The sequence below is a fragment of the Urocitellus parryii genome, chromosome 5 (genome assembly GCF_045843805.1).
Source record: "Urocitellus parryii isolate mUroPar1 chromosome 5, mUroPar1.hap1, whole genome shotgun sequence".
NCBI classification, from domain to species: Eukaryota; Metazoa; Chordata; class Mammalia; order Rodentia; family Sciuridae; genus Urocitellus; species Urocitellus parryii.
Genome location: NC_135535.1, coordinates 176,194,078 through 176,216,099, shown reverse-complemented (window position 1 = coordinate 176,216,099; position 22,022 = coordinate 176,194,078). Strand labels below are relative to the sequence as shown.

At 38.4% G+C, this 22,022-nt stretch overlaps 1 protein-coding gene across 1 annotated transcript; it reads left to right on the top strand.

Annotated features, from left to right (window-relative positions):
* Positions 1–7,002: 7,002 nt before the first annotated feature.
* On the top strand, positions 7,003–7,779 carry Fgfbp3 (fibroblast growth factor binding protein 3). The gene has a single exon (XM_026397320.2). The coding sequence runs from the start codon at positions 7,003–7,005 to the stop codon at positions 7,777–7,779; it is 777 nt and encodes a 258-aa protein (XP_026253105.1).
* Positions 7,780–22,022: the final 14,243 nt, after the last annotated feature.

Sequence of the window (22,022 nt, the reverse complement as noted above, 5' to 3'; positions counted from 1 at the left end):
ATGAAGCATGGCATTCTGCCAGAAGGGAGTGGTTGAGAGATGAGCCATTGAGATGATGATGGTTATGTTAAGCTGTGTATTCAGTTGTATATGGACCCCTGCTGTCCGGCAATGGGGTGGCTCCTGGAATAGGACAGCTCTGGGAATAGGGTGGTTCCTGCCCCCGCTATTTTGGAGTTCCCTTGAGTTCTGGGGGGGGGGGTCCGAGAGTGGGGTAGGGAGCCTGGAGGAGAGCTGGGAGAGTTCCCGGGGAGTGTGTGTTGGGTGCTGGTGGAGTTCGGGCAATAAAGTTTCCTGTTTGAACATACAAGTGCTTTGTGCCCAGCCAGACTGCGGCAGCAATGAACATTCTTCTGTGTGTCTTTCCTTAACTTTGAATAAATACCTAGGAGTAGAAACCTGGATCATAGAGTAAGTGTGTATTTAACTTTATGAGAAAATGTCAAAATAGTATTCCAAAGTGACTGTGCCATTTAATACTCCTACTAACCACGTATGAGAGTTCAAACAATTACTTTTTGTCTTGAGTATTTTATTAGGTTTAAACAGTTCTTTAAAATAATCCTTTCGAAGGCTGGAGTTGTGGCTTGGTGGTAAATCACATGCGTGGGGCACTGGGTTTGATCCTCAGCACCACATAAATAAATAAAATAAAGGTATTATGTCCATCTACAACTAAACATTTTAAAAAATCCTGTCTAAAAAAACCTTCCAATATAATTTGGGAGATTAGGGGTTGAGGTTGTTGCTCAGTGGTAAAGCACATGTCTAGAATGTGTGAGGCACTTCAATTCTCAGCACCACATATAAATAAGTGAATAAAATAAAGGTCAATCAACATCTAAAAATTTTTTAAATAATAATTTGGGAGATTAGGCTAGCATACATGAAACAATATTTAATTATTAAACTATGCAAAACTCATTTTATATTCAGGAAGAATGACAAAGTCTTAAGAAACTGAAAAGTAGGAACACTCACATTCCATCTACCATAGAATTTTGTTAGGTGCTACAGCTCACCTTATCTGAGCACAAGGGGCTGCAAATACTATTTTTTTTTAATGGTTAAGATTTTTCTTTTTTGGGATTCATAGGACCAAACAATCACTGAAATTATTAAAAAATTTCACCTCATTATAAACCATCAGGTAGTATATGATAGGAATCCAAACAGGCCTGTTGGATTGTTGATGCAAACAAGATTTTTGAAAACATTAAGACATATATTTCATCTTAATCACATCACATAATGATATTTGGAAAAGGAATCTTCCTTGGACTACACAAAGTTAAAAACTATGTCATATCACAAAACACTATTAACAGGGCTGGAGATGTGGCTCAGCGGTAGCGCGCTCGCCTGGCATGCGTGCGGCCCGGGTTCGATCCTCAGCACCACATACCAACAAAGATGTTGTGTCCGCCGAGAACTAAAAAATAAATATTAAAAATTCTCTCTCTCTCTCTCTCCTCTCTCACTCTCTCTTTAAAAAAAAAAAAAAAAAAAAAAAAAAAAAAAAAAAAAAACACACTATTAACATAATGAAAAGGTAATCCACAGAGAGAATATTTGCAAATCATACAACTGACAAAAAAACCCAACCCAATCGTAAAATGAGCAAAAGACTTGAATAGATATTTCTTCAGAGAGGATAAACAATTGGCCTATAAGCATATGGAAAGATGATCAACATCACTAATCATCAGAGAAATGCACATCACTACCACAAAGATACTACTTCACACGTAGAGAGTGGATATTTTTTTTTTTAAAGAGAGAGTGAGAGAGGAGAGAGAGAGAGAGAGAATTTTTAATATTTATTTTCTAGTTCTCGGCGGACACAACATCTTTGTTGGTATGTGGTGCTGAGAATCGAACCCGGGCCGCACGCATGCCAGGCAAGCGCGCTACTGCCTGAGCCACATCCCCAGCCCGAGAGTGGATATTACACAGGAACAAATAATAATAACGAATAAGTCAATACTTATTCGATATGGAGAAATTGGAACTCTTCTGCACTGTCGGTTGGCATGTAACATGGAGCAGCCACTATAGAAAGATAGAGCAATTCTTCAAAAAGTTAAAAATAGAATTATCATGTATCCTGGTAACTCTATTCCTTTCGAGTATATACTAAAAATAATTGAAAACAAGAACTGGAATAGATATTTGTTCCCCAATGTCCATTAAAGCATTATACATAATATACAAAATGTAGAAGCAATCCAAGTGTCCACCAGTCGATGAAGAATAAAGAAGATGTGATACATAAATACAATAGAATGTGACTCGATCTTAAAAAGGAAAGAAATTCAGAAACAAGTCACAATATAAATTAGCCTGAAGAATATCATCCTGGAGAAACAAGCCAGTCACAGAAAGACAAATATTATATGATTTTACTTTTTATAGAATACCCAAAGTGGTCAAATTCATAGAGACAGGAAGTAGAATGATGGCTTCCAGCAGGTGGAGATAGAAAGGGATAGAGAGTCATTGTTTAATGGATACAGATTTCAATTTTGGAAAATGAAAAAGGCTCTGGAGATGAATGTTGATGATGATAGCACAACAGTGTGGATGTTGCCAGGTGTGGTGGCACTCACACGTAATCTCAGCCACTGGAGAGGCTGAGGCAGGAACCTTCAGAACTTTTGTGACACATTGTCTCAAAATAAAAAATAAAAAAGGCTAGGGAGGTGGCTTATTGGTAAAGCGCCCCTGGGTTCAATCCTTAGTACTGAAAACAGATAAAACCCAGTGTGGATAGCACGAAACTGTGCAGTTAAAAATGGTCAAAATGGTAAATTTTGTTTTTTTACCATAACTTTTGAAAATTAGTTTTCCTTTTCTGACATGAGGTAGGCACATCTGTGTGCCCTCAGTTTTTCCCCCAGGAAAAATGTTTCTGACAACAAAGCAGGGTCTCTGTAATCTCAGTAATTATGTCTTGAGATACACTTTTTCATTGTAATTAGTGCATAATGCCACAAGATGTCACTCTCTAGCTGAAAAACAATTCCAAATGTTTTGTAGGTGACAATGACAAAGCTACAGGAATAAAAAAAAAAAAAAACTCTTCAGTGCTCTACCCCTACAAATATGCTTTTCTGCAAAAGAAAGGATTTGTTTCCATTTGTGAAAAGTATTAATAATTTACTGCTAATTATGAAATATTTGTTGCCATTTCTTTTAATTGTCAATAGACCTTTATTTTGTTTATTAATTTATTTATATGTGGTGCTGAGAATCAAACCCAGTGCCTCACACATGCTAGGCAAGCCTTCTACCACTGAGCCACAATCCCAGCCTCTTGTTACCATTTCTTAATTTTATAGGTTAAAAAAAAAAAAAAATGGTTTTCATTATAAACTGAACTGGTGTAATTAAGACCCAACTAACTTTGAAATTAGTAGTAATAAAATACAAAGCTATAATGTAAAAATCATTGACCACTGAAAGACAGATGTCTTATGACAATATCACCCAATGATATACAACCTTGAGCAAGTCATTTGATTTTTACCAACTCACCAGAGTGGTGAACATCTTTTTCCTTAGGTCACTATACATCAGTATATATTTAGTATATAGCACTATATATTTAAATACATTATTCCAACACTAAAATATTTCGTTTTTTATAGTAATAATTGGATTACAATTGTTCAAATACAATACCAATGACAGTTCAGTAATTTTAAAAAATACTATTTTAGGAAAAAGTATGTAAAACAATTAGAGGCACAAACTTTTTTTTTTTTTTAATTGTGGTTCTAGGGAACAATCAAACCCAGAATCTTGTGTGTTCTAGGCAAGTGCTCTCCTACTGAGCTACATTCCCAGTCTCTAATAAAAACTCTTTAAATTTTAAACATCATATTCATTACTGAGAAAATGTTTTAAAATAGATGGAATACATTGACATTTAAAACAATTGCTTTGTTTAGCCAGGAGTGGTGGTACACACCTGTAATCACAGCAGTTTGTGAGACTAAAGCAGGAAGATTGCAAGTTCAAAGTCAACCTCAGCACGTTAGCAAGATCCTGTCTTAAAATTAAAAGAAAAAAAAAGAATGAAATAAAAAGGGCTGGGGATGTAGGGATGTGGTTTGGTGGTTAAATGCCCCTAGTTTCAATCCCTAGTACCAAAATAAATAAATAAACAAACAAACAAACAAACAGCTTTGAGGATTTTTTAAATTACTTATTTATTTATTTTGGTACTTCGAATTGAACCCAGAGGCATTTTGCCACTGAGCCACATCCCCAGCCCTTTGGCTGGCCTTAAACTTGACATTCTCCTGCCTCAGCACCAGTCAATGGGAGTGCAGGCATGCACCACCTTACCAGGCCCTAAGAACATATTAATTATTACTTTTTTAATTTTTTAATTCTAACTTGTTACATATGACCACAGAATGCATTACAATTCATATTACACATATAGAGCACAATTTTTCATATCTCTGGTTGTATACAAAGTATATTCACACAATTCATGTCTTCATACATGTACGTAGGGTAATGATGTCCATTGCATTCCCCTCCTTTTCCCTCCCACCCCTTTGCCCTATCTAGAGTTCATCTAATCTTCCCATGCTCCCCATCCCAACCCCACTATGAATCTATTCCTTATATCAGAGAAAACATTTGGCATTTGGTTTTTTGGGATTGGCTAACTTCACTTAGCATTATATTTTCCAACTCCATTTATTTACCTTGCAAATGCCATGATTTTATTTTCTTTTATTGCTGAGTAATACTCCATTGTGTATATGTGCCACATTTTCTTTATCCATTCATCTATTGAAGGACATCTAGGTTGGTTCCACAGTTTAGCTATTGTGAATTGTGCTGCAATAAACATTGATGTGGCTGTGCCCCTGTAGTATGCTGTTTTTAAGTCCTTTGGGTATAGACTTAGGAGTGGGATACCTGGATCAAAAGATGGTTCCATTCCTAGTTTTCCAAGGAATCTCCATACTGCTTTCCAATTTGCAGTCCCACCAGCAGTGTATGAGTGTACCTTTCCCCCCACATCCTCACCAACACTTATTGTTGTTTGTATTCTTAATAGCTGCCATTCTGACTGGAGCGAGATGACATCTTAGAGTAGTTTTTTTTTTTTTTTAAAGAGAGAGTGAGAGAGGAGAGAGAGAGAGAGAGAGAGAGAATTTTTAATATTTTATTTTTTAGTTCTCGGCGGACACAACATCTTTGTTGGTATGTGGTGCTGAGGATCGAACCCGGGCCGCACGCATGCCAGGCGAGCGCGCTACCGCTTGAGCCACATCCCCAGCCCCTCTTAGAGTAGTTTTGATTTGCATTTCTCTAATTGCTTGAGATGCTGAACATTTTTCCATATATTTGTTGATTGTATATCATCTTCTGAGAAGTGTCTGTTCTAAGAACATATTAATTCTTAAATGTTAAATCCTTTGATTTGATATTACCTTTCAACTATAACACAAATAATTTCTTTAAAACCCTTTACTTTTTGTGGGCTGAGGTTGTGATTCAGCAGTAGAGTGCTCGCCTAGCATGTGTGAGGCCCTGGGTTGGATCCTCATCACCACATATAAATAAGTAAAATAAACATATTGTGTCCAACTACAACTAAAAAATAAATATTTAAAAAAATAAAACCCTTTACTTTAAAAAAAATACTTATTTTTTAAGTTTTAGGTGGACACAATATCTTTATTTTACATTTATGTGGTGCTGAGGTTCGAACCCAGTGCCTCGTGCATGCTATGCAACACTGAGCCACAACTGCAGCCCAAAACCCTTCACTTTTTGAAAGACATTTATAACTGATTCATAACATCTAAAAATAATCAAAAGTGAAAATGCTCACCGCTGGTTAAACAGCTAGACACCATAGTATGTTAATAAACTATGATATTATAATTTGATTAGTAGTAATATTTGTTAAGTTGTTATAAGAAACAGTAAAATGATAGGTAAAAATATAGGACTCAGAATGGTAGGAAAATAGTGTAATAGTGTAAATACTGGTTGGTTTAGAATATTGACTTCCATTTTATTTTATTTAAAGCTTAAAACATCTTTCAGTTTAACTTTTGTTTTTTTGGATGATTAAATAAAGAAAAGAAAAAAATTTGTTAAAATTTGCAAGTTTTTTTTTTTAACCACCACCTGCATTAGCTTGATGATAAAATAGTGAGACATCCAAGTAAGATATTCCAAAAGATTCCACCCTCGCATTTGTCAACAAGGTGGATGCTTTCATGCACTTGGTTCCAATACACTATTATAAATGATGAATTTCTTTAGGAAAAAGAAAACCTTGCATGATTATTTTTTAAAGTGGAAGCAAAATGCAAGATATGTATTTCACATCACAGGGCCGCTTTTGTCATACCGTGTGTGTGTGTGTGTGTGTGTGTGTGTGTGTGTGTTGGAAAATCCAGTGTGAGAGAAGTCTGGTTGGGAGGGGCATAGCAGGGGAGGCCTCTTCTGTTCCATTGATAACATGTTCATTCATAGGGAACAGGCTAAAACAGACTACGCAGTCATTCCCTCTACCCTAAGGCTCTGCCACCTCTCCCAGAACTCGGTAAGTTGAAAGTGCAGTAAAGTGCAGATTTCAGAGAACTAATCTGAAATCATTTTGTTGATAATTTATTGAAGGGTGGAAAACGGAGGGGTAAAGGAGGAAATTATCAGTAATCATTTTGCTATCGTGTTTGTATGGGGAAGAAAAATCTCCATGTATAAATAGTTTCAAACAGTAAGCTGTTTCTTCCCAGGAAAGCTTTTCAGAGGGGGCCCCTCGCAACTAGGGGAACCAATTTCTAGGAAGTCTGGGGAGGGAAGTTCACAGGTGCATGTGCCTGGGCATAGGGCTGCACAGGGCTCAGTCGGTAGTGGTTTCTGCCTCCATCCGCAGATTCGGGGATGCTCCTCGCCTCGCCTCGCCTCCACTGAAGTATTCAGGGGTCCCAGAAGAGTACAGTGCGGACACCGCGGGCCATGAGTCCTCCGAGACTACAACCGTCTCTCTCGTTGCTGCTGCTACTGCTGCTGGGCGGTTGCCTCCACGCTGCTGCCCGGAGGGACAAGGGGGCAGCTGGCAGCGTGGTGAAAACGTCCTCTGGCTCTATGGGTGGCTCTTCTGGTCGTTTCATGAGCCCGGAGCAGCACGTGTGCAGCTGGCAGCTCCTGCTGCCTACCCCAGGGGCCACTGCCGGCAGCGAATTGGCGCTGCACTGCCAAGGCCCGGACGGGGTGCGCCACCAGTGTGCCTACCGAGGAGAGCCAGAGCGCTGCGCAGCCTACGGGGCTCGCCGCTCCCACTACTGGAAGCAGGTGCTGGGCGGGCTACGCAAGAAACGGCGGCCCTGCCACGACCCTGCGCCGCTCCAGCCCCGTTTGTGCGCTGGCAAGAAGGGCCACGGCGCCGAGCTGCGCCTGGTGCCCGGCGCGTACCTCCCCGCCCGCCCCACCGCCGCGGGCTTCCCCCGGGAACCCAGGCTAAGGGTCAGGAGCCGGGGGCTGCCCCGGCAGCCTGCGCCCGACCGTGCGGCGGCGGCTCCACCTCCCCCGAACTCGCTGTCCAAGGAAAAGCCCTCCGAGAGGAAGATCAGAGCAGGCAAGAGGAAGGGGACCTCGGGCTCCTTGGAGGAGCGACCCAAGGGGACCGGGACCGGCTCCGAAGGGCTGGAGGAGAACGCACAGCTCACGGAGACCTATTGCGCTGAGAAGTGGCACTCCCTCTGCAACTTCTTTGTGAATTTCTGGAACGGCTGAGGCTACGGGTCTGGGGAGGGACGTGGGGACAGGTGTGAGGGAAGAGCATGTCAGCGCGATTGGGGCAGGGAAGCGAAGAGCATCTTAGACCAAGGGGTACCAGGATAGAGTGTGAAGGAGTTTGGATTCTGCAATGGGGCAGGGGAGGGCTGGGAGCTTGGGGTGAGAGTGTAGGGGGGGGGGTATGGAGAATCTCTGAAGCAGCAGAAAGGTTTTTTGTTGTTGTTTTGATTTTGCTTTTGAAAAATTAAACAATTTTGAAGTGTCTCGATTTTGATTAAAAGCAGAAGAAATAGTGGAAACAGAAATAGGTGTACATTTAAATATGCAAAAACTGTAGGCTGGGGAGAGGTACAGAGATAGGCTGGGAATAAGAGGCAGATTAGTGATTAAAGTGATGAGACTTCCTCACGGGAAGCAGGGTACAATGTACCTTAACAATTTATGAAAAAATGTAACCATGACCAATAGATAATGTACACCAGGCAGAATTGTTCATTGTCTTCTTATCTAATAGCTGACGAGATGACAGAATTTTTTTCCTTTTCTGAATTGTTACGACCTTTGGTGTAGCTTAGCATCACAGACCATTTCTATGGAGACAGGTCAAAACTGTCTCCACGAAAAGATTTTCAGGATGATTATCTTTTAAACTGATTTCCTTTTAAACTAATGTTCTGAAACTTTCCCATTAACCTTCAAAATTCAGAAATGTAGAAGTTGAAGGCTCTAGAAGGTCTTTTTAAAGAAAACAAATAAATCTCTTTATTTTGATCATCCTTTTGAAAACAGTTAAAGTGTGAAGATCTCATTTTGACCATTCTCTCTTTCATGTAATTAACTGCTAATGTATTTCAGTTTTAATGTGATATAATGATTGACTTTGCACTTTTTAGGTGCACAATAAAAACTGTCTGATTAGATTTAAAGAACCAGCAAGGCAATGGAAATTCTGCTGCATTTGACTACTTCCAAGCACACTTTGAATTAAGTTCTCAAACACATCTTGAATCTATCCTGTTTAAGATTACTTCTCATTTTCCCTCCTTCCCTCTTTCTTCCTATTTGGATTAGTTGTCAACATTTAAAAATTAGATAATTTCATATTAAAATCTAGATTTCTGGTTGTCTTGAAAAATGATCTGGCAACACTGGATTTACCTTCTCACAGGGAAACTATTGATTGACAATTGGCTCTTTTCAGATATATTTTCTAGAGTTCTCCATTGTTCCTTCATCTTATGAATCAACTTTATTAATTTATATTACCAGCCTGAGATCACTGGACATTTAAATCACCCCTCAATATGAAGTTTTAACCTTTTGCTGACCTGTTCTTTTCACCCCTCCCCTTTTAAAGTAGTAGTAAATGCAACAATTGCATCCTGATGTTTTCCCTCTCTGACATGCCTCCAGGAAATGTAAAATATTTTATACTTATTCTATATATTCTTGTATTCACACATTTTTTAAAACATTCAGATTCAACATACTTTCAGGCCAAGCTTATGAGTTCACACTCTAACATTGACCTTTAGATAAAATTCGTTATGGCCAAAAAAGGGAAACTTGGGGACCTGGAGACTACTCCCCCAAAATATGGACCAACATACACTTTCTCTAAAAAACTTAGCACAAAGCAAGTGTCCTCAGAAATGGGTATTGAAAATGAAGCCGCATTGCCTAGAACCATGGCTAGAATTGGGATGTACCTCTCCTAGCTAATTCCTCTGTGCCCTTTGACAGTCTGATGACCTTTCCTCAAAGAAAACTCTGTATGCCCAAGAACACAGATGCTACTCCCTGTGCTTCTTTGCTCTTTAAGAAGAGATGTGCTATGACTCTGTCATGGGAACAAAGAAGGACTGACAGGAGCCAGCTGCTTGCAGTGGGAGGAAAATTGACAGATCTTACCATCAGCTTCCTGAATGACCAAGGCTAAGTCCTAGAGTCTTCAAGACTATATATTTTGGCTGGAGATGTGGCTCAGCGGTAGCGCGCTCGCCTGGCATGCGTGCGGCCCGGGTTCGATCCTCAGCACCACATACCAACAAAGATGTTGTGTCCGACGAGAACTAAAAAAAATAATTATTAAAAATTCTCTCTCTCTCTCTCAAAAAAAAAGACTATATATTTAGGGGATTGGTTTGGGTTAAATCTGAGGTTCTTGAAGTACACTGTTATCATTCTAGAATCCTACACATAGTTTTGCATAGAGATAACAACATGGGAATCTCATATTCTTTCATGCTATAGCCCAAGAAGATCATGGACATTCAGAGGAAGGCAGATGAATGGCTAGGGAAATACAGAAGGCTTCCACATCTGGAGCACCTAAAAACATTTGGAAGAATAGACTAGAAGGACAATCCTGCCGTTGGGAGACCTCAGGATCAAAATCTCTAAAATAACAAGGAGATGAACATGAGGAACGTGGGTATTTTCCACTACAGGTGCCATTAGAAATAAAGGGAGACTCGCCAGTGTACACCCAGGCTTACTGTCAGTACTGGGAAAAAAAACCTCAGGAATGTAAGTAGCAAGGGACTGCAGCATGGTCTGTGGGAGGTAGAGAACTTATCACAGACATTGGATCACTTTGTTTTGGTTCTAATTTCCAAGTTACTTAGCGCAGGGGGAACTGGAATTACATTTATGTATTCCAACTCTAGTTTGCCTTTCTGAACACCTTTTTTTTTTTTTCTTTTTGGTGGTATTGGGCATCAAACACAGCCCTCACACATGCTAGGCAAGCTCTCCGCTACTGAGCTTCATTCCTAGCCTGAACTTACCTTGATTAGGCAAAGTCTTTTCAACCTTCAAGTTTACTTAAGTTCACTCTTTTTTTTTTTTTAATTAAGCAACTTATTTTAATTAGGTATATATGACAGCAGAATGCATTTTGACTCATTTTACACAATTGCAGCAAAACTTTTCATTTCAGTGGTTGTACACAATGTAGCGTCACACCATATGTGCAGTCTTACATGTACCTAGGGTAATGATGCCCATCTCAAAAAATATAGAATGCTTCACGATTTGCATGTCATCCTTGCGCAGCACAGGTTTCATTCTTTTGGTTTGCCCTATACACCACCAACATATTCAGCCGACTAAAACATTTTATCCAATGACTCATGATTTTAATTAAAGATGAGTGCCTTGGGAAACTACATTAAAGCCTAAAAGGAAAACCGGTAATAATGATCCTATCTTTATTTGAAAATTCAATATTTTGTTCAATATGGATTGTTTGCATTGATTTTGATTTTTAAAAATGTTATATTAATTTTGCATTTATCTTTATTACTGTGTTTTGTGTTTTTTTTTTTTTTTCCCTTAGAATTTTGCACCCAAGGCTAGAGCCTTATCTTACTTCCCTCCTTCTAGTGCTGGCCCTGGGAGGCAGCTCCTGTGAGGTGGGCAAACATCAGTACTGGAATCAGACAGAACTGGTTTGAATACTAGTTCTGCCTGCCACTTACTCTAGGTTACTTTAAGAAAGTTGTTAATCTGTCTGTTTTACTCTCTTCTCTTGTTAAATGAGAATAGTAGTTAACTTGCAGCATTATCATGAAGAATAAACTGTTTTATATTAATTATTGCCCAGTATCACAAATGCTTGGTCCATAAAATGTACCCAACCAATATTAATTCTTCTTTTCTTAGAGAATGGTAAGTTTAAAAATCAATTAATTAGATGATAAATAAAGGGGTTAAGGATGTAGCTCAGTGGTAAAGTGTGTGCTTAGCATGCATGAAGTTCTGTGTTCAGTCCCCAGTACCACAATACACATACACACACACACACAAAATGAGTAGTGTTTAGTATCAAGGAAGGGAGGCAGGCATATCCTGATATAGTACCTACCTTCTATAAGTTTGAATTTAAGATTATACCATAAAACCATTAGAAAACAACAAAAACAGAAATTAGGTTTCTACATGTAAGAGATTAGAGAAATGAAAGATAAATGTAGGTTTGATTATCTGGGAAGGCTATTCAGGAATTATTTTATTGTGCACGTATGCTAGTTTATCTGCAAGATGCATACATTGAATTAATGGATTAAAGGATATATGCTCTTAGGTTTTTGAAAGATATTGCTATATTGCCGCCACCCATAACATTGTACAACTGAAACTCCCATGAAGACATTTTCATTAAACATTTTTTAAAAAATACACAAGTATAAAGAGTAAAATATAAAAATCCTTCCATATCTTCTTTGGTCCCCATACAGCCTCCACTCCATAGAAGTCACCAATAACTACTTCAGCCTGGTATAAGTTTTTTTTTTTTTTAATAAAACCTTTTTATATAATAGATATTCAGATCACTTCTCTGTGGTCTATGGCTGAGGTTCTTAGGAGCTATTCAAATCTTCATCCTGTGTTCTATTTAATTGTATAAATGTATTTATGTTTATAAATATATTGGTTTATTCTTTTTGCATAAATGAAGTCATAATTAATTTTTCACATGATAATGTAGTTTGTAGCAGTTGGCTCTTATTGTTTTTATTTGTGCATAATATTAAGATAAGAAATAATATTAAGATAAGAAATAATCACAAAATCAAAATTGCCTGTGCACTTCCGCAAGGTTTGATTCTATTCTTATACTTCCTTAAATTATAATTATATTAGTTTCTAGGGTTGCTGAAACAATTACAAACTGGGTGGCTTAAACCACATAAATTTTTTGTCTCATGATTCTGAAAACTACAAGTTTGAGATCAAGGTGCCTGCAAGGATTGATTCCTTCTGACAGCTGTGATAAATCTATTTGGTGTTGTTTGGCTTCTATCTGTGACATTTTCCCTGTGTCTGTCTTCAAATTCCCCTCCCCCCTTTTAAGTTAAGACATGGGGTCTCACTATGTTGCTCAGGCTGGTCCAGACTCCTGGGTCCAAATGATTCTCTAGCCTCCTGAGTAGAGCAGTAACTTTCCCCCCTCCCCCCTCCCCCCCTTTTTAAAAAAATAAAGACCCAAGTCCTGTTGGATTAAAGGTCCATCCTACTCCAGAATGACCTCATAATAAATAATCACATCTGCTACAACCCTATTTCCAAATAGGGTCACATCCTGAGATACTGGGGATTAAGACTCTAATTAAATTTTCAGGGGACACAATTCAACCCATAACAATAACAACTTCTCTGACCCCGCCTTTTGCCACAAAGAATCAGTTCTTTGCTATTATACATAAGCACATTTCCCTTTCTTACGGATATTGTTTCCATTGATTTTTTTTTCTTTCAATTTTACTTAACTGGTAAGGCATCTCCTCTATGAAACTAATCCAATTTGACTGTAAATTCATTTGGCAGACATGGGAAATATCACAATGTGCTTGACATGCTGACTGTCTGCCATACATTTCTAACCCAGAAAGCAAATCTGTATGGGAATATTATTAGGCTTATAAAATCCTAACTTTCCACCACATCTCATTGCCTGAGCATATTGTTACCTGAAAGATGAGTCTTAATTTTCCACATTCTGCTGACTGAAAGAAAATTCTAGTGGTAAACCTCCCATTTTGATATTCAACACAAAGTTCAAGGCAAAAACAAGAAACCTTGAAAAAGTCATGCTGGAAGCAAAAGACAATCAGATCAACCTCAAAGAAAATACACAATGGAAGCTCGAGGGGAGAATCAATTTCCTTGCCCCCTTTCCAGCTTTTAGAGGCTCCATACCTTCCTTAGACCACAGTCTTCTTCCATCTTCAAAGTCAGCAATCATCTCATTTCAACTTCTATTTCCATTACCACTTGCCTCCCTCTTTTTTACTTAAAAAAACCTTTGTAAGCATATAAAGTTCAGTTAGTTAGCAATCTTAACAATTCCTTTGTAACTTCAATATCATTACCATGATTTTGCAATCATTTGTGGACATGGGCATGCACAGAATGGTGAAAAATTTTAGTTACCCAACATGCTTGTTTCCAGCTGAGATCCAACAAGACATCACACTGCCTTCTTAGTTCAGTTCTTTTTAAAAATATATATATTTTTTAGATACCAGGGATTGAATCCAGGAGCATTCAACCACTGAGCCACATTCACACCCTGTTTTTTATATCTTATTTTGAAATAGGGTCTTGCTAAGTTGCTAAGGGCCTCACTAGGTTGGTGAGGCTGGCTTGGAACTCATGATCCTCTTGCCTCAGCTTCTGGAGCCAACTGCAATTACAGGCATGTACCATCACACTCAGCTTGGTTCAGTTCTTACACTGTAAATATATCTCTTTTACATGATATTATTCATGCCACTTTTTTTCCCCATATTTTGTGCCCTTTGTTAGTTCTTTTGCAGTTTAAAATAGCCCCCAAGTGGGTTAGAGTTGTGGTTCAGTGGTACAGTGCTTGCCTACCATGTGTGGGGCAATCCTCAGCACCACATAAAATAAATAAAATAAAGGTATTGTGTCCATCTACAACTAAAAAGAAATTAAAAGAAAAAAATAGCCCCCAAACATAGTGCTGAAGTGCTGTCTAGCTTTCCTAAATCTGAGAAGGCTCTGATGTGCTGAACATCTGTTAATAAGCTTTTTTCAGGTACTTGGAAACTGTTTATAGTGCTATTTTTCAGGAGTTACAATGCTAATGAATCAACCATATATATCAAATAAGTGTTTTTAAGCAGAAACATACATAAATTATGCATCCTGTGGTTGATGAAAATAAAACGTTTTGACTAGAGGCTTGCAGAAACCTAATCGTGTATATTCCCTAGGAGCAATGGTTCAGTATTTGCTAATTAAGTGTTCACACCAACTCTATAGAATGTCACTATCACAAATAATGAAAATAAACTGTATTTCTTATTTAAGCTCCTGTATTCTGAGATTTCCCTTTACCATAACTAATGCAAGATTTTAGCAGTTTCTATTAGTCAAAAACAAATGCTGATCTGGGTGTGGTGATGTTCACCTGTAATCCAAGTTACTTGGGAGGCTGAGAAGTTCAGGGCCAACCTCAGAAATTTAGCAAAGCCCTCAGCAAGTTAGCAAGACCCTGTTCAAAATAAAAATAACTGGGGGGTATGCCTTAATGATAAAGCACTCCTGGGTTTAATCCCCAGTACCAAAACCAAAAAACAAACAAACAAACAAAAAACCCAAACACTGTATTTAAGAATACTTAGGTATACATCATATCATCATTGTCCCTGTATGAAATATATAACACAATAAGGGATATCTGAAGAATTTATTGAAGGAACTGTTTATAAAAGTGTAGAGTAAGGGGACTGTCCTTCCAAAAACCTCAAAGAGTGACCTTGTATTGAAACAGGGTATTTGTAGATGTAATCAGTTAAAATGAGATTATACTAGATTAAGGTGATCCTCAAATCCATTTTGACTGGTGTCCTTACAAGAAGAGGAGACGAGAGAAATGTAGAGGAAGGAAGGTCAAGTGAAGAAGGAGGCAGAGACTGAAATTATGGACATACAAGCCAAGAGTTGCCAGTAACCACCAGAAACTAGAAGAGGCCAGAAGAAATTTGTCCCTAGGGTCCTCATTCCAAATGAGCATGGCACCTTGATTTGACTCCAAACCTCCAGAACTGTGAGAGAATAATTTTGTGTTAGTTTAAGCCATGCTGATGTGATAATTTGTTAGGGCAGCTCTAGGAAACAAATACAGGGGCTAATAAGGAATGATGACATTTCTAAGAATAGCAATAATTGGAAGCTATTTTCATCCCTAAGTTCAAAGGGGCGAGGGAGGAGTGATTTCCAGAGCAGAGAAAGAGGGAATGAGATGGGGATGGGAGGAGAGTGAGCTGTAGCTGTAGGACAAAGTCGGTCAATAAGAACTATATAGTCTTAGTTACATAAATGCAACTGCTGTCAACTCCTGGCCTACTGGAATGAACCCAAGAAAATAAACAAATACTTTGACTTCTCTCTCCACTACTCTTCAACCTTCTGTCTCTACTTTTCATGGACTGAACATGATCAGAAGCCAGAGACAAGGGGATCTGGAGGATGCAATGCTTAGTGGTCCAAAGCATTGTGGAAAGGGAAGGGTGGAGAGATCTGAAGAGATAAAGACTATCTTATACACCATTGTATCTCACATTTACATCTGAAATCAGAATACATCTTATAATAGGTAACATGTCATCATTTAGTTGGCAGTATCTTTTTACTTTGTTAATGTCACATTAAAATGTCATGGATTACAATTTATTGAGCTTTAAATTCAATGAAATACAATAATAAAGGCCCAACCAGTGGGTAGCAGAATGCTAGATATTGCTAGAGATATAAACTTATTAAATAGCATTCCATGTCTCCTGTTCAGGAAAGGAAACAGGTATAATAAGTGCAGATTAACAGTATAGACAAACTGACAAATGAATATTTTACCACTGATTGTGCACATGCTCAATTGCTCTGTTGAGGACTTCACCGGAGGTCATGCTCATGGCCCCTACAATGGATATAAAGACACCCAAAACTAGTTTCATTGATGCTCAGTTCTGGTCAGACTACAGCATTATGTCCCATCCTAAAACACAGAGATAAAGAAACTTTGAAAGATATAGTGGGACCTTTAAGACACATATGACAAAAATGTAAATTAGGGGTGATGGTTGTAAGGAATAAAGGAGGAGGGTACAGGAGTAGGTGGGAAGAAGCTCTGAGTCATGTGCAGGTTGAGTGGGAGGAAGGAGAATTGGGTAAGAAGAGCCTCAGCTTTGTGCAGTTCTGAGAACATCTTAGCCATGCCTATGGGGAGTCCCAGCACACAGATTGTCCATTGAAGGAGCCCCACACTGGACAGGAATGGCCTGGTTCTAGCTCTCCTGTAGGTGTAGTCATTGATGGGAATGTCTCAATGAGCGCACACTCTTAGTGATAACACTGGTGGATTCTGAAAATGGTCACCTAACCACACTCCTCAAAAAGGTACTTTCTTAAAGGGAGTAGGCATTCCCATGGCTGCTAAAAAAAAAAAGTTTAGAAAGAGAATAATGTTTCAGTTTGACAGAGGCATGATTGGGGTATTTTTTCCCCTCTCTATAAAAATATGTTATGGCTAAAAGGTACTCAGAATGTATGCAATGGAGACCAACATACATGGGTTCGAATCTTGGTGTTACCATGAACAGTTGTGTAACCTTGGACAATTTTTTTTCATCTCTCAGTGTTGGTTTTCCCATTTGTAAAATAAGAAGGATAGTAATAGCACTTCCCTGTAGGGTGGTGGAGAGCATTAAATTAAATGGTCATGTATAGTACAGTGCTTGACACATTGCAAAAATTTAATAATATATTGTTTGGGATTCTATTTCTTTATGTATTCCAGTGCAAGCATCCAGAGGGAACTTTCAGTGGAAGGGCACTTACACAAAATGGTGATCAGCCACTCTTCATCTCAGCTTGGAACAGCATAAAAAGAAATAGGGATGGGAAGGGTTGAGGGTGTAGCTCAATGGTAGAACTTGTGCTTAGCATGTGCGAGGCTCTGGGTTCAATCCTCAGCGTGCAAACATACACCAAAAAAAAAAAAAAAAAGAAAAGAAAAGAAAGAAAGAAAGAAAGAAAGAAGTGAGCAAGAAACGTGTAGGTGTAGCAGAGAGAATTATGTGATGATAAGAGCAATGTGTAGTACTCCTATCCTTAATGTGGAGGCATAAGAGGTTGGAAGATCTCCTTCAATATGGAGGACTTGAAAGGAAATGAAAATGTTTCTGTCCAGGAGTTCATATGTGGTCTTGGAGTCTGGGATACCACAGCTGACCTCCCAGCTTCACAGCTTTCTTATAACTTCAAAGAAAGATTTTCTTTAGTTCCTGACCACAGCTTACAGCTGCAGGGCTTTGATGAACTTACTCAAGTTTTGTCCCTCCCATGACCTTTGGCTCATCACATTCAAACTTGTCCCCATTTCAAATTGTAAAAGCAGCCATAAAAGCAGACCAAGATCCTCCTCTCCTGTTTAAAGAAAGAAGCCTACTTTATCCATATTAAAATTATTGGGAACTGAGCTCAGTAGTAGCATGGGTGGTGCCCTGAGTTTGATCCCCAGCACAGAAAAAAAAAAAAGTATTGGAGGTCATCTAACATAGACAATCACAGTGGAAGATACCATTAATAACAGCAACCCATGGTAAAATACCTAAGAGTGAACTCAATGAGAAATATGGGAAAACTGTATGAAGAACATAGAAATACTTCTGAGGGCAGAAAAGAAAGGCTCAAATAAGTGAAAACACATGGATTCATTATTATTATTAATTAAAAAGTTTTAACATTTAAAAAAATGTCAATTCTCTCTAGATTTATTTATATATGTATAAATAAATATATAAATGTATATGCATATACACGTATATATATATATACATATATAAATTATATATTAAAATTGTATATATATATACATATATACATATATAAATATATATATATATATACATATATAAATTATATATTAAAATTGTATATATTACAATCAAAGTATCAATAGGATTTTGGAAAATCCTAGGCAAACTGATTCTAAAGTTCCCTTGGAAAACCAAAAGTGAATTTGGGAGGTACAAGGAGGCAAGATTGCATGTTTGAGAGAGAGAGAGAGAAACAAAAGAAAGACGCTTTCATTAAGGAGTACAACTTGAAATGGCTTAATACAGAGTCTCCCAAAAGAATGTTGGCAGCACAGTGCAAAACAATGTAAGCGATGTGTGTATGTTGAGGGGGGTGGGCGTTTCTAGGTAACCACAGGGACTTGCCTTGAAAAGCCTGAAGCTTCCAACCAGCACTTCACTTGACAGTTGCTGCCTTTGAGCTGGGTAGTCATGTGATGGTGGTGGGGCCTGAAGATCCTAAACCTTTGATCCATATGTTCTTTTGTTCCTGGGCACAATGATTTCAATGAGAACAATTTTCCAAATGGAGATAGAGATAGGGTCCTTCTGCATTGATTTTTAAAGATGTTGGGAGGGAATTAAATGGAAGAGAGTTAGTATGGAATGCCAGAAGGGTGAAATGTCAAAGTTTATGCTTAACCAAATACTGTATGAATATTCCTTGGTAGTGCCATGGGATGAAATACAAGCATTTAGAGGCAGCTATTTAATCTCCTGTCTTCTTATCCCTTTCTATTATTGCCCAAAGCTCAGGAATGTACTCAATTAAACATCAACAACAAAAGCAAAGAAAACACCCTTCCCCCCTCAAAGACACACACACAGCACAGAGGCTTGGAGCATTTTGAAAACGTGTCAGCAACAGATGTTCCTAGAGGAAAGATGATGTTTAATACAGTTCAGTCTTTAATTCCTTACCTCACATCACAGTCTCAACCACATGGGTATGCTAGTATCCAACCAATTTTTTTTTTTTTTGAAACAGGGTCTCCTAAGCTGCTGAGGAACTTGCAATCCTCCTGCCTCAGCCTCCTGAGTTGGTAGAATTCCTTAGATGGGTTTGGATGTTCTTGCAAAGCCCTGTTAAGATCTGTAACACAAACCCTCAGGAAAATTGGAGGATAAAACCACTTTGTGGAACTGTGGCTGGCTGGCTGGCACCTACACAGATACAATTTTTTAGTGAAGCACCCGAATGAATGATCTCCAAGCACCGGAATGAATGATCTCCGTGTATGATTAGGGCGTAAGGCAGGGTACATATCAAAAGCTGGAGAGCTAAAGTTATTTGCTAACAGGACAATTAGCCTCATGGGACCCTCTGGTAGGATATAAGAGGAGAGGGAGCCAGCAGGAGCATTTAGGCTGCAGCCTCAAACTTTGGCTGCTAGTCAATGGTAAATTTATTTAAAAGAGCAGAGGGGAGCCAGAAAGGTGGTGCAGACTTGTAATCCCAGTGGTTTCGAGGTTGAGGCAGGAGGATAGGGAGTTCAAAGCCAGCCTCAGCAAAAGTTGAGGCATTAATCAACTCTGTGAAACTCTGTCTCTTAATAAAATACAAAAAAAAAAAAAAAAAAAAAACCAAAAAACCCAAAAACCAAAAAAGGGCCGGGAATATGGCTTAGTGGTCGAGTGCCCCTGAGTTTAATCCCTGGTACAAAAAACAGAGAGAGAGAAGAGGAATCCTCCTCTTTTTTTTTTTTTTTTTTTTTTTAAAGAGAGAGTGAGAGAGGAGAGAGAGAGAGAGAGAGAGAGAGAGAGAGAGAGGAGAGAGAGAGAGAATTTTTTAATATTTATTTTTTAGTTCTCGGCGGACACAACATCTTTGTTGGTATGTGGTGCTGAGGATCGAACCTGGGCCGCACGCATGCCAGGGGAGCGCGCTACCGCTTGAGCCACATCCCCAGCCCAATCCTCCTCTTTTATTGCTGGGCCGGGGGTGGGGGGGCGTTGAACTCAGGGGCACTCGACCACCGAGTCACATCTCCAGCCCTATTTGTATTTTATTAAGAGACGGGGTCTCACTGAGTTGCTTAGTGCCTTGTTTTTGCTGAGGCTGGCTTTGAACTTTCAATCCTTCTGTCTCAGCCTCCAGAGTTGCTGGGATTACAGGCCTGTGCCACCACGGCCAGTAGGAGGCTTCCTCTTTTAATGGCTGTGTAGTTTCCTTTGCCATAATAATAATAATAATAATAATAATAATAATAATAATAATAACACTACTATTGTTTAATGCTTAACTGATCCTGAATTTTGATCTTGCTTAGAAAATAATTTAGCCGGTAACTATTGTATTATTTTGTTACTGTAGTCTTATAAGGTTCAATACAGCATAAAAATGCCTTGATTAATTACTATATTGTTTATCTGGAAGTTTGCTGTTATATCCTAATTGAAATTCATAGACTTCTTGGCTAAATATTGTTAAATATTGAAAATGAGGGAAGTTTCCAAGTATCTGAATATGTAGAGGTTCCTGAAGAGGGTTGTACCTGGAAAGGGCATAGAAGCTCTGTGCCTCTTCCCTAATACCTCACCCTGTGCACTTTCTCACCTGCATCCTTTATAATACACGGGTAAATGCTAGTTACACATAGTATTGTACTCTTTTGCAATGCTGGTGAGCAGAAGCTGTAATTTCCAGTCAATCATGTGATCACAAGGAGAAACAATGAATTCTCTACATGTATTTTATTTCCAGTATTTTTTTTTTTTTTTTGGATACAGGAATATCTGCCCCATGAACCTTGCAATGGGTGAGGAAAGAAATCTTTTCTCCTCTCTACCACTTTTTTTTTCCTTAGCCAGAAATGTTCCTAATTTTGCAAAGAGAAAAGGAAACAGATGTGGAATTTCTTCTAAAATCATCGGCTTCAGGAGGCTAGAAAAAAAGTGGGGGCTACTCCCTTCACAGCAGGGTTATGCTCTAAAAAGGTGATTCAATGAGAAGGTTCATATAAAGAAAACGTTTATAATGATAAATACAGCCTACCACTGTTCACCATCTACTGATATTAGTTTGAAAATGCATGAGTCTTGAGAAAGTACATGTACGTACACAAAGAGAAAAAATTATCACTTATTACCTCCTTTAATCATTTGGTTACAAAAGAAGATTATTTTGTTTTGTTTTAGATGTAATCAAGCCTCATAAGACCTATTTTGTATATCTTGTGGACCTTCAAAAGAAATTGTTCTAGTGCTGGGGATGTAGCTCAGTGGTAGAGCGCTTGCTCAGCATGAATGAGGCCCTTGGTTCAATCCCCAACACTTAAAAAAAAATTATAAAAGAAATTTTGGGGGGGGCTGGGGTCTTGGCTCAGTGGTAGAGTGCTCATCTAGCATGCATGAGGCACTGGGTTCGATCCTCAGCACCACATAAAAATAAGATAAAGATATTGTGCCCACCTAAAACTAAAAAATAAATATTAAAAAAAAAAGAAAAAGAAAAAGAAATTGTTCTTTGAGAAATGAAAAATTTTCTGATCTAATTGTTCCCTTGTCTACTCTACCTGGTTCAAAATACCATGAGAAAAAAAAATTATGTTGCTATTATAAAACAGCGTATACACAAATTTATCCAGAGTTATAGACTAATAAGTCTAGAATTAACCATGCAGTCAGAAAATAGGTAGACATACACAGAGACTAACAAATAAATGACAGTCTTAAATAAATAAAAAATAAATAAATAAATATTGAACATGATAGCTCAAGTCTAAGGGTGAGAGGGTCCTTACTGAGCTCTATGACCTTAATGTTGGTACCAGCTCAGTTTTTCTTTTTCCAAGTAAATTAATAATTTCATTTCCAATTCTTCATTCCACATAGTGATCCTTTATTTGATTA

Excerpts from the sequence above, each read along its gene's own strand:
- Fgfbp3 (XM_026397320.2), top strand. The coding sequence starts at position 7,003 with ATGAGTCCTCCGAGACTACAACCGTCTCTCTCGTTGCTGCTGCTACTG.